We start from the raw sequence: 12,678 nt of genomic DNA, 5'->3' as shown, positions 1-12,678 counted from the left end.
GAGAGAGAAAGAGAGAAAGAGAGAAAGAGTGATGATTGAGGCCAATGGTTAAATTAGATTCAGCTGCCATTGCTGTGATAAAAGTATTATATCAGTCACTCACATCATTCAGATCATTCTCAAAATCCTCATCCTCGGCCCCGATGATGCTCATGGCTGGGTTAGAGCAATGAGCCCCAAACACACCCCGCTAAGGAGAGAGAGAGAGAGAGAGAGAGAGAGGGAGAGAAAACAAGACAATTAAGGGACATTATGGACTATACTTTGAACTGTTAGGCTATCTCCTCAATGTCCTGAACCCCTGCCGTGCAGAGCCAGACACAAAGCCAGACGATGGTTTGGACACGCTGAACTTTCCCAGTGAAAAATAACAGCAAACGGAAAGAGAGAAAACTTCCCACCACCCAACCCAGCATCCTGGGGAGAGAGACGGGCCTGATGTGGCACACTGCTTATGGTCCTTGAATTAGAACCAACTACCCATGGTCTGCAAAAAGACAGTCAGCGCATATCCAGTGTGAGCAGGATCCCATTCATATAAGCCGAGTGAGGCAGAGAGAGATAAAGCATCAGCTACAGGTAAAAGCAACAGCAGGAGCTTTGTATGTTTGTCACCGACTGCTAACTCACCTACTGTCTATTAAAAAAAGGGCAAATTTCTTTATTGAACTATTTGAAAGAAGCAAGCATAGATAACACTGACACAGCATCCAAAGTTTACGTCCCTTAAATTGAACAATGAAGCTACTGGGACTGGGAATGGGAGGCTGATAAAGAAAACCCAATTAAAAGGTTTTGGACTAAAAAATGTGGACTATTTCATTAAGATGGGTGTGCTCTGTGAAGTCTCACAGTCCCCTTCGGGCCACGCTAAAACATTTAGGTTGGGGTTGAACCCAGGGGGAAATGATTCAGGGTGGAGCATGATTTGCAAAATAGCGTTTTCGATCCGAGCTTTCTTGGAAGTTTGGCCAAATTTATCCTCTGGGATTGTTTTCCAGAGACTACTTCTGGGCTCAATAACACGCTCAGCAGAGGGCTTTCCTGTAGATGCCATGTCGTAAACCCTCCAGGCCTAAATATGTAACAGAATGGTGTTCTGAAATTAAGGGCTTATGCCAATCCTTTGCCTTTGAAATCCATGAATAGGATAGCATGCTTCGGAAAAATAAAGGTGGGGGACTGCTGGAAGAGATGGGGGTGAGGAGTGACCAATTCACCCCACCGCCTCCACCCCCCACCCACCTCCCCTGCACTCACACACACCCAAAACACACACAAACAACACATAGTCCTTGTATTCTGTCTTGTAAAGGCCACAGACCAAGAGCCGCCACCAGGGAACACCCAAACAGTGACACACACACACACACACAAAACTCTGCCAGCTAACACACCATACAACACTCACCGTTGTCCAGTACTAGGTCAAGACATAACTGAGAACTTAGAGAGGTGTATGTACAGAGTCATCATGTGTAAGTCAAAAGTAGTGAGAGGAAAAAGTGAGTCCAAATGTCCCTGAAATAAAAGAGAGCTTGGAGAAGTGGTTACTGATGTGAGGACAGTTTTGAAGATTTCATTAGGAACATTTTAGAGTTTAGTTCACTGTTAGAAGAGAGAGTTAAGAGTTATATTCCAAAACGCTACATATCCATTTCAGGGGGAAAAGGCAAAAAAGATAAAATAAATCATTAACTGAAGTTCATAATTCAATATCTCTAAAACACAGGTGGTTCATATGTGCTCTATATTGAGCGTCTCAATTTATTATCTGTTGTCATTTACATTACTGTCTCATCTTGGAATACTGGCTGTTTTGCACTAAAATATGCAGTCTGTTCTGTTTTGTTGCCATTATGTGTTGTTTTATGTCTACTTATTGCTGTGCTGATCTATGTAGCAGTGTTATTCCATTCCAGAAAAAGCATTTTCCACTAGCCCTTGTCGTGTAGCGATAAAGGTCTCATTTTATTCTATACAGTGGTGTTTAGGGGTCGAGTTTAGGGGTTAGGGAATGTAAGGCAACAGAATGTCCGGACAAGTATAGCAACCAAAGCGTGTGTGCGTGCGCGTGTGTATGTGTGTGTGCTGGCATGTGTACAGGGCATGCTTACGAATTTGCAGTTATGCAGGTAATATAATAAGAGTAGTAATAGACTAGTAATATAATAAGAGGATGTGTGTGTTATAAACTAGGAACTGAAAAATCAATTAGTGGTGAGAGAATAAAAGGAAGTGTTCTCTGTTTAATTCAGTGTATGTGTACAGTGTTGGGGGGAGAGCTGACAAATTCTTTGGAGGTCAAGGTGAGTTCTTGTAGGGAGAGACACAGAGTTGGTGGGACATGAGGAAGAGGGAGAGAGTGTGTGTGTGTGTGTTAGTGAGAGAGAGAGAGAGAGAGAGAGAGAGAGAGAGAGAGAGAGAGAGAGAGAGAGAGAGAGAGAGAGAGATACAGAGAGAATGTGTTCATTCATGGTCAGATCCAGTGGGCAGCGGGTTGAGAAAGGCCAGTGTTGGAGCAACATGCGTAGGAGGGGTTAGCAAAACAGAGAGACACAAGTCTGTCAGGGCCATGAGGAGTGAGCATCTGCACACACACACAGTCAAACAAACACACACGCATCTGCACACACACAGAGTCACACAAACACACACGCATCTGCACACACACACACACACAAACACGGGGACACGCCTCTTCTTTCTGACACACATGCCCCACCACCCAGTGCCTTACCAACAAAGTAAACCCACTGATGCCACCTTACCAATACCAAGACGCACAGCAGCACCCACTTTCCAATGGGTATCCAATGTTAGCTACGTTATAATGACAAACAACAGCAGCAGTGACTGCCTAGTGTTGCACACATAAACCTTACTTTTTCCTGGTGGAAAGATCAAATGCTTTCACTCTTAGACTCAATTCAGTCAAGATGCAAAAGATGCTTGTGAAACCTTGGGAAAGTTGTTCCGTATAAAAACAATGCTGCTACTATGTTAAGCTACTCAACACGTTATTGTGCTGAAGCCAACCCCTTGTTATTGTTATGTCTTGGTTGTTATCTGTGCTACAGTAATGCATGCTCATACTGGTGGTAAACTGGAGTAGTCAGAGGGAAGCTAATTGCGGTTACTCAGAGGGAAGCAGGGAAGGTCAACCCAGCACCAAATTGGGGGAGACTGATCTAGCGCAGGAATGCTCTACTCTCAGATGGTTGGCACTGGGAGCCTCCCCTGCCCAGAAGGACACAAGTGGTGCATTCCAGCATATGGCATGGTTCAGACAAGAGATGGAGACAGTGTGCGAGTTTCAATGATAACCAGGCCCTCAGGTCTTCTTCCCTTCACCTCCATTCGCACATGACAGCTGGCATAAGCTCCGACCTGTGAGGGTCTTTCCAAATAACGGGTCTTAGGGGAGAGGTAACAAGCAAACGGAGCTTGCCAAGGCTGATATGGACATGGCCCAGTGAGAAAAGTAGAGGACACTAGTTTACAGTTTTGGACCAGGGCCGAGCGTCCCAGAAGTGCAGAGAGCAGCCCCGCAGCTCCTGAGAGTCGGCAGCTGTGCCCCCCTGCCCCCGATCCCTCCCCTCCCCTCCCTCCCTCCCATCACATTCCAGCACTAACTAAGTGTCAGGTGGCATCAATCTAATGATAGCTATCAAGCGTACGTGCCTTTGTGAGTGTGTGTGTGTGTATTGAAACCGAGAACGTACGTGGGAGGGGGCTGTTCCTATGCGAGCGTGGGGAGTTGCCAGTGTACATATGTGTGTGCTCTATGACAACTGGTCTGTATAACAGCATTCCTCTCCATCCTGACTAGGCCATGTTTCAATACTGTACATGAGCGTTGGAAATATCAGCACCTGTTACATCGGGCCTCTTTCTCCCCCTCAACCTGAAACATTCGGACAAAGCAGTGGCACAGTGTAACATTTAATATTTCCACCAGGTCAGTAAGAGGCTAAACTGCAGTCTAATAATAACTGAGTCACTGTTACACCAGCTCTTATGTAAACCCCAATCCCATTGTGAAACCGTTTCGTGAAACCATTCTGACCAAAGAGAGAGTTTAGGGTTCAGAGCGGTCACCTCACCCCATAGTGGGCATCTTCAGTGTCCATACCGCAGCAGGAGGGGCCCGCACCTGTCAATCAAGCTCCTGCAATGACATCACGGTGGCTGTCAGAGGGGTGTGTGGGAATTTTGATAGAGCTGGACCAGGACCAGGCCCAACGATGCAGAGTGTTATTCACCGGTGCCAATGCACCTAAACGCTTGCCAAATGACACCTCAGTGAGCGCCACAAGGTGTAATAAGCTTACGGAAAAGACGGTACACAGTGATATGAGAAACAGTGGATGAATCAATTAGACAGCATTCCTGACAATAAAGAGAGTGAACAACCCAAGTGAAAAAAAACACAGTGAAGGTACCTACTGGTGAAGAAGTGCTTGAGATATAGCTTCCTCTTCTGAAAACATAAAACTAGAGCTTCATTCATCCCGAAGTTCTAGGTGCACCTGGCCTCCAAATCCATTGTATAAGCATAGGTCAGTGTTCTCTCATTACACCCGGTCACAATAGCGTATGTCCTGTCCTCTATATGCTATGAGTGCATCGTCCTAAAATAGCCCAGCAGCTAATGGCTATAGCTTGCTGTGTTTGTACTGCTGTTTATCTGGCTCTCTCATCAGGCCAAAGCCTCATTACCAGCGACTGGGGGATTCTCTGGGGTCCTACTAGCCCCACTGCTCCTCCGATGGCTGCCCCCTAAGGCGCCTGAGCAAAAGAAAAACGGGGGAGAGTGGGAGGTGGCAAATGGGGAGGCACACAGACGGGAAGTGGGTGTAATTTCCTCAGGAAGCTATCAGAGCCATTTCCTGTTTGACCTATCTGCAAGAGTCACATCGAGAGAGACAGAGAGAGAGAAAGAAAGAGAAAGAGAGAAAAAGAGAAGAAAAAAAATGAGGGAGACCACAAGAAAAGTGAGAGTTAGGTTAGAGGAAGAATGACAGAGAAATTTGTTTCAAACACACCTAAGGTGCCACTCTTCTCTGAGCTCACATACGAGCTAGAAAAGGAAGTGCGATCGAAACCGAGTGATAAAGGAATGAGGAACATAGAGCACATGAGAACAAGTCTGAGCAGCAGAGGAAGAGTGTGAGCAGCAGATGATGGCCTAAAACTGCAGGGTTCCTACACATTTTCCATCTCTAAACTCCATACGTTTTGCAGACCTTGGTATCCAGACTGGATTTTAAGATGGTGTAGTATGATGTATGACAACGGTGACAGGGCAATATGACTTTGAACTAGTCCACACTCCAATGCTGGATTTTTCTACATAACAGCAAATAGAAAAATAACTAAAACAACAGGGACGTCCTTAACTACATAAAATGTGTAGTCATATGTGCAACTGAACAACATAAATGTTTTCTGTGTTTTTCCAGGCTTTTGTGAAATTCCCACATTTCAAGACCTGGAAATTATACAAGTCTTTTCCCATACTTTTTCTCACTTTCCACACCTGCAGAGTAACTTCAGTTACTTGGACTGTAAACATGAGTGTGGCTGCTAACACTAGCCTGTACAAACCCTATAGACTAAACAGAAAGAAAAAAGCAAGGGGCCTAGAGAGGAGAGAGAAAAAGGAGGAGAGCGGGAATGGAGGAGAAATTAAATGAGGGGACACAGCAGCAGGAAATGAAGAACAAGGCGGTAACAGTGGAAAGAAAGAAAAACCAGGCAATGGAAACACAAGTGTGAGAAACTCTGGAAAGTCTAACAAGCACTTACGTATCCAGAAACAGTTATCAAGGATAGATCTACATCTGAACGCTCACAGCCTATGCATCTGCTTCCATAATAACAACACATACAAACACACACACACACACACACACACACACACACACACACAGCCTACAGCCTAAGAGGCCTACTCCACTAGATGCTTCCAACCTTGACCAAATGGTTTTGGCTGCAGCTGGCACGGCTGACAGTGAGCTAGCACCTCTGTGAAAACAGACCTAGGGGCAGCTCTGTCTATACAACCTGTGTGTGTGTGTGTGTGTGTGTGTGTGTGCACGCCTTTATATTCAATATGGCTGAAACAGCAGGCTGTCACACAGAAACAGGTTATATAACTGGAAGGTGTGCACGTGTGCACACATGTAAGCATAGCCTAAATGTACATGCAAACTATGAATTTGTGTGTGTGTGTGTGTGTGCGTGCGTGTGTGTGTGCGTGTGGCTGTCTGGCCAGGGTTAGAGCAGGGCCTGAGGTGTAAAATGCCAGAGCTAACTCAGTTTAATAAAGGATAAGCTGTGGGCCACAGCCACGTGTTTCCACACCACTGGGAATGACCGAGCCTAGGCCACAAAACAAAAAAAACCTGACAATTACTATAGCCTCAGTTTAAAGGCTTTACTACACTACAGATTAGGCTACCCAAAACACTAGCATATCAGATTATTCTTCACGCACTGAACATGATTATAGATAAGACTCTAATCAATTGGAAGAGATAAGATGTTTCAAGATAGCAAGGCCTGGTGTGACGGTCTGTCTGCCTGTTAGCTCGATGAGGTAAAAGGGCACAAGGCCGCACATCAGAACATTACAGAGGGCAAACTTAGTCTACAAATCACTTTGATGAACTGACAGCAAGCAAACAACAGAGCAGGCAGTACACTGTGACTGACCTTTGACATTTTGGTTACGTAACAAACGATATGGGTCGAGAGAGAAGAACAGATTGGAGTGAAGATAGTGTAGTACAACAGAGTGTGGGTGCAAGGGAAGTGTCAAGTCGATGTGCGTGAGAGAGAGGGAGTGGTGCAGCTGTGGCGAAGGTGTGAGAATATGCCCTCTCAACATTTTCTCCTCCTCTTTTCTTTTTTCTTTTCTCCTCGACAACCACATCCTCCTCTATCTCTTCAACCATCCTTTCTTTCTGTCTGTTTCATCTTTTCATCTCTATAAATCTTGTTTTTTCACTTTTCTCTCTCTAAATCTCCCTCCTCCGCCTCCACCTTCAACCTAAAATAAGCGCCCCTTGTACGATCGCTCCAAGACAGCCGGTGCATTCATGGCCGGGAGACAAGGGCCAATTATGTAATTTAACGACCATTACGTAGTGGCTAAAATAAGATTATGCCCAATAGCGCAGGAAAAACAGAGGCAGGTCTTTTCATTGCTCCTCAGGATCCAACCTACCATGTTGTTCCCTCCTACAAGTCCAAACGACCCGTATTGTCAAATCTCTGGGTCTCCCCATTTCACAACTATTCCCTCAATTCTTTGCACCACTTTTCACATCTCCACAGCAACATGCATTAGCGGGGAATTTCACTGCAGAGCGTCACTGACCTCCTCTTCATATGATTTCAGTTGAGTAGACATTGCATTCAACCCACATCTACATGTCGTCAATTTGGAGCAGAGAGCTTTTTAATGATGCTGAATTGCCCCATCCCCCAATCTCAGCGGCAGCCTCCCCAAGCGTATGTTAAGCATTTTGAAGATTATGTTAACAAGGCATCCCAAATAACAAGCTACTACTCTGTAGCTCCGAACTGAACCTCCTCCTCCCCCCTTGATGCATACGGCCAAAACACACAGGCCTATACATACACCAAGGCTTTCAACAGTGTGCTAACACTTCGCTTCACTTTCTCTCCGTCTTTCTCTGCCCGTATTCCTTTGAGCCAAAATACACTCCCCTCTCCTACCCCAGCCAACTGCTGCCCCCCCCCCACTATCCTTTCTTTCTCCCTTTATCTGTCTTTCTCTCTAACCCCCTCTCTCTCCCTGTCCCCATGTAGAGGTCATTGGCTTCATGGAAACATTTGATAGGCCAGGGCCAATCGACTGGCATGGATTGGCAGCTCGCAGTGAACCTCCAGCTTGGCCTAACTGCTTCCATATGTGTGTGTGTGTGCGTGTGTGTGTACGTGTGTGGATGGAGGGGTAATTGCTGAGGCCAAACACAGAGGCCTTTGATTAGCATTTGGGACAAGGAGAACTGCTTCTCATTCATAAGTCAGAGTGTCTAGGTGTGTGTCCAGTGTCCATTTGCAGATGATTTCAAGATGATACCAAACAGAGCAGCAATACCCAGCTGGGACCGAAGATTTCCGGAAGGAGTTCAGCCAGCCCAAAATCTAGGCTTCTTCTGAGGTAAAGGTTGCCGAAAATGCCCCTGTACTCACACACAAGCACACACCTTTGTCCATGTTGCCGACCTAACGCAACTGGTGTGCAATCCAGATATGCAACATTGTTCTCTCCCTCTCTCTCTCAGGCTAGGCCGATTAATAAGGCATCAACGGCTAGCTTAATCTTTATCCCACAGCGGTTCTCTATACTGATCAGCCTAACCAAAATCTAAATCCATATCCATGTCTAAATGATGGCTCCATCTTCAATTAGCTGCCACTCAACATATGCTAAACCTAAGAGGATTCCAGACCTTCATGTTTAGGAGTACACAGCCAACTAATGCGTTCAAACAAAGCAGGCCTAATGCATGCACAGTATTGACACATTTATTACAATATAACTCATGCAAGATCTCTCTTCTGTACTGTCAACATACTGTCTGTGACTCTTAACCCTACACACACTGTCCCAGACTGGAGGGTCCCTTTCACCCCCTCGTACCCCCCCGTCTCTCACTATCCAAGAGTAAACATCATCTATGCAGCCTAGCCTCGCTTTTTCCATCCTGACCCCTCGAATGAAAGAGCTCATTCTCTCTTTCCTTTCCTTTCCTCCCTCTCTCACTCTCTCTCTCACACACACACACACACACACACACTTCAGCTTTCCAGCCGTCCGTCTGACTCACGCTTGGACAGACGCATGCAGCTCTTTCCATTTCCTACCTGTTTGGGAGTATGAGGCACATGCTGCTGCACTCTGGTCTACACTTGCACAAAGTCCTATTAGCAATAAGTGTGAGGACACATACACAGAGATTGGCTGCATTCATCTTGCCACTAAAGGGGTCATTCAGTGGTCGGGGATGTCGCCAGCGTGCACACGTCACACACACACACACACACACACTTCTACTTTTCATAGTGCACACGGGGAGCTTTAGCTGTCTAGTTTGACTCTAATGTATGAGGCAGTCCTGAGAGACAGCGGGGAGATGACAGAGATTGGTAGGTGAACACACTGAGCTCCCTGTGTTAAGCTGGAATACCTGTGAGCTAGCTTAACGCGAAAACCATTGCCCTGTAAATGAGCTGATACCATCTTTCCATTTACCACATGACTGCACTCAGCAGTGACATTTACAGGTTAACTTTGCCACGTGTACACAGCCTACAACGTGCAATGTGAAATTAAGTCATTGTGAAAACAGTAATCAATGTTTTGCCTATGTTCTTACAGTCTGCCTGCTCTTTACTTATGTTCCTGCTGGGTGGGCGAGCGGTAGAACAAATCAATCCAAATAGAGAAGACTTGTCGGACTATGTTCAGCTGGCAGGACTGCAATTTTACAGTAATATTATGGTACTGGAAAATCCCATACCATTACATCCCCATATGCATGCATGGGCGCTTAAGACTTCATTTCATACGTACAAGCACAGAGTGAAATGCAACACACACACACACACACACAGACACACCCTACAAGGTGTCACCTTGCTCAAGGCAGGGATGAGCTGTGGTTTCAGATACTTTTGTGTCATAGACGCAGTAGAGCATAACACCACATACACACACCTCTGTCTTTACCCAGCTTCACCCCGCTGAGCTCATCGAGGAGGAATCAGTAGATTTCACTGCTGAACTGAGCACACTCATCAGTGGAACATTTCTCTGGACCCGCAGAGAGAGAAGCAGCCAGTCCGCTCTGTCTCTCATTATCTGCTGCCTGTGCGTCAATCTAACTGCAGCCAGAGAAGAATACCTGTGCTCCCTTTGAAGTCCAAGCCTAACTACAGTAAATTATTAGCTTCCCTGGAACCCAGCTTTAGGCCCTTAGGACACCCCCTGGCCGTTCCACTGTGGGTGCCACTACCTGTCATTCCTGTTGTTGGGTAGCTCTCAAACAGGCTAACAATTAGGCCTACTGTTACGCCCCGCTACAGCACTACCCAACTTGATCTTCCTACCCTTTGAGGGATAGTAGATGTGTGTGAGTTTATGTAGGCCTACAACAATAGAGAGGGAGAGACAGGGAGGGAGAGGCAGAGCAACTCAGATTAAATAGCCAACATTCCTTTAAAAGGAAGAGAAGGTAGCCTTTGGGCTCCAGACAAGCCTGCACTTGCAAAAGGAAGGGAGAGAAAAGGAGGGAGAGAGAGAGAGAGGGAGAGGGAGAGAGAGAGAGAGAGAGAGAGAGATGACAAGTGCTGTGTGGTGTTCCTCTAGTCTAACAGAGCGAGACAGGAAGTGGCAGGGCCTGCTTCACATGGGGCCTCTGGGGTGCAGCGGCTGGCTGGCTGGCTGGCTGGGAACACGTCACAAATCCTCAAACCGCCATCTGCAACCGCCCTTAACAGACACATGGCATGGTCTAATAATGAGCAACTCCAATCAATATCAGCACTTACTGGAATTACGTGTTTACCTCCACAGAACTCATGCCTGTCGACGGAAGCAGCACAGGACTAAAAGTCACACAGACACAAATAAGGAGACCTAACAGCCTGAGAAGTTGTTGTTTGAGGAGTTCAGTCAGCGCCTAATGAAAACATGACACCGCACTGGCAAGCACAACCCACGCTGCTGCTATTCCAGCTTCATATTTTTGGTCGACGATTACAGTCGGCTAATAAAAACACACTAGATGTAAGGCTCAGTTTCACTTGGTGTGAGAACAGGTCTGTGCTCTAATTCTCGCCTTTTCTGTAGCCACAGTGTTGACTGTCACTGTGTTTCATATAGTGAAAACACATATGGGTAATCAATAACATGTAGACACTAATTATTGAGCTTTGTCTGCACTCACCCTCCCCACCCACACCCACACCCAATATACAGTATATAGGGTATTTGATGAGTGAGGGGTGTGAGAAGAGGGGGATTGTAGAAGAGATGAGAGAAATGGGAGGGACTCAAATGTGTAGCGCCTCTCTGTAGCCTGATTTCATGTAGTAGAAACACAATGTTGACAAATAAATAAGGAGTTGCATTAAAAACAAATGCATTCAAAGGCTATCCATCCTAATGATTATCTCGGCCTGTCTAATCACAGTGGTGAGAAGCCTTGCCTCGACTGGACAGAGCTGAAAATAACAAATAAGAAAATTTAAGAAGAAGAAATACAAGCAGGTGCCTATTCTACAGCAGTGTTTCCCATACAAAGAAACACAGTAACCCTATAATATATTTTGGAAGGATACTATGCCATAGAAGATAGGGAAAAAAATGCAATAAACTAGCACAAGGTCACTATAAACTCTCTACTGAGTACCACAGACACAGTATAACTCCCTTTAGGAATTTTACAGTGATTTGTTGTTTGGGATAAGACGTAAAAAAGTCAGTCGTAAAAACGTAGATGGCTTTGCCAGAAAACACAGACGGTTCAGCTGCTACCTGAAGTTGCAACACCCACATAACTGTGACTTCCATGCTTCTAACACATAATTCAGGTTGCATGATATGGCCAAACGTGTTACATTGCTGCATCAATTATCAATAGGTTAAAAAAAAGGTTGCTATCAATTGATTTTGGTCCAGAGAGAGCAGCAACATTTCATCCAAACACAACATTCCTCCATCTGGACGCTACTGTCTGCTGCTCTGGCTGTAGGGGGAATAAGCCATTTCTCTCGATAAACTAAATATTCCTGACGCTTTTTAATAAGCGAGCCAAAGCTCACAAAGTGCTCGTCCTTTACAGCGTCCATTTGCATAACGTTAAAACGGTGTACTCACCTCTAAAAACAGAGAAAACGACAGACAAAACGTCTAATAAGGTTTCCTGTTCGAAAGTTGTCGTGTGTCAGTGGAAAAAAACATTGTACGCGGAAGTACAAATCCAAATGCAAAAAAAAATTCGCAGGATAATTCACAGACAACGAAGTAAGCAGTTGCATAAAATGTCAGTATTTGGTCTTTATTAATAATCGAGCACAATACGCCCACAGCATGTAAAAACTGGTTATATTGTAACTTTCCGCCTATGCCTTCCTTTTAGGCTGTCAACTGAAAAAAAATCTCGAAACGGGTTGTTTCCGCACTGTGTTACACAGTAACCAGTCCCCTCGCTGGCAGAGCCGACACTGATACTGAGGGATATTAGAGGTGTTAGGCCACATTTCCCATGCATATTATTTCTGTTTGTACATGAGCTACATCTTGTAAAAGCTACATATTAGCCTTTTAAGACTATTCAGCCAAGAGTGAACATACTGTACATGTGATGTGCACTTACAGAAGCCCATGGCCTTGTCAGCAGCATCCAACACTTTGCTAATTCCCAGAGTCTGATATTTATTTGGAAACTTGTAGGTTACATTAAGTCAAGTGAAGCCTTTTGTGTTGCATATTCCTGATTTCTCTCTGTTGTCTTCAGCATCAGTGTCTGGGACGCATGCATTGCAACAGCCTACAGCAATGATAATTTGTTTGCCTTTTTGTGGGTTAGTAGCTGATTCCTCAACAGCCACGATTTATAATTATACATAAATCGC

The 12,678-nt window shown here is 45.3% G+C and overlaps 1 protein-coding gene across 3 annotated transcripts in view; it reads right to left on the bottom strand.

Moving 5' to 3' along the window:
• Positions 1 to 12,197, bottom strand: part of arhgef1 (Rho guanine nucleotide exchange factor (GEF) 1) — a 36,472-nt gene extending 24,275 nt beyond the window's left edge. For all 3 annotated transcript variants that reach the window (XM_071544244.1, XM_071544246.1, XM_071544247.1), the window contains exons 1-3: positions 11,921 to 12,197; positions 4,107 to 4,171; positions 104 to 190 (exon numbers count right to left, since the gene is read on the bottom strand). In XM_071544244.1, coding sequence (XP_071400345.1) covers positions 104 to 190; positions 4,107 to 4,133 — 114 coding nt within the window. In that variant the 5' untranslated portion in view covers positions 4,134 to 4,171; positions 11,921 to 12,197. The remainder of the gene's footprint in view (positions 1 to 103; positions 191 to 4,106; positions 4,172 to 11,920) is intronic.
• Positions 12,198 to 12,678: the final 481 nt, after the last annotated feature.

This window comes from Centroberyx affinis, unplaced genomic scaffold, assembly GCF_046629955.1.
Source record: "Centroberyx affinis isolate AG114_WGS23_722 - 3 ecotype Tasmania unplaced genomic scaffold, CSIRO-AGI_Caff_v1 ptg004508l_1, whole genome shotgun sequence".
In the NCBI taxonomy this organism is placed as follows: domain Eukaryota; kingdom Metazoa; phylum Chordata; class Actinopteri; order Beryciformes; family Berycidae; genus Centroberyx; species Centroberyx affinis.
Note: the sequence above shows the minus strand (reverse complement) of the source record. Positions and strands in the feature narration are given on the sequence as shown.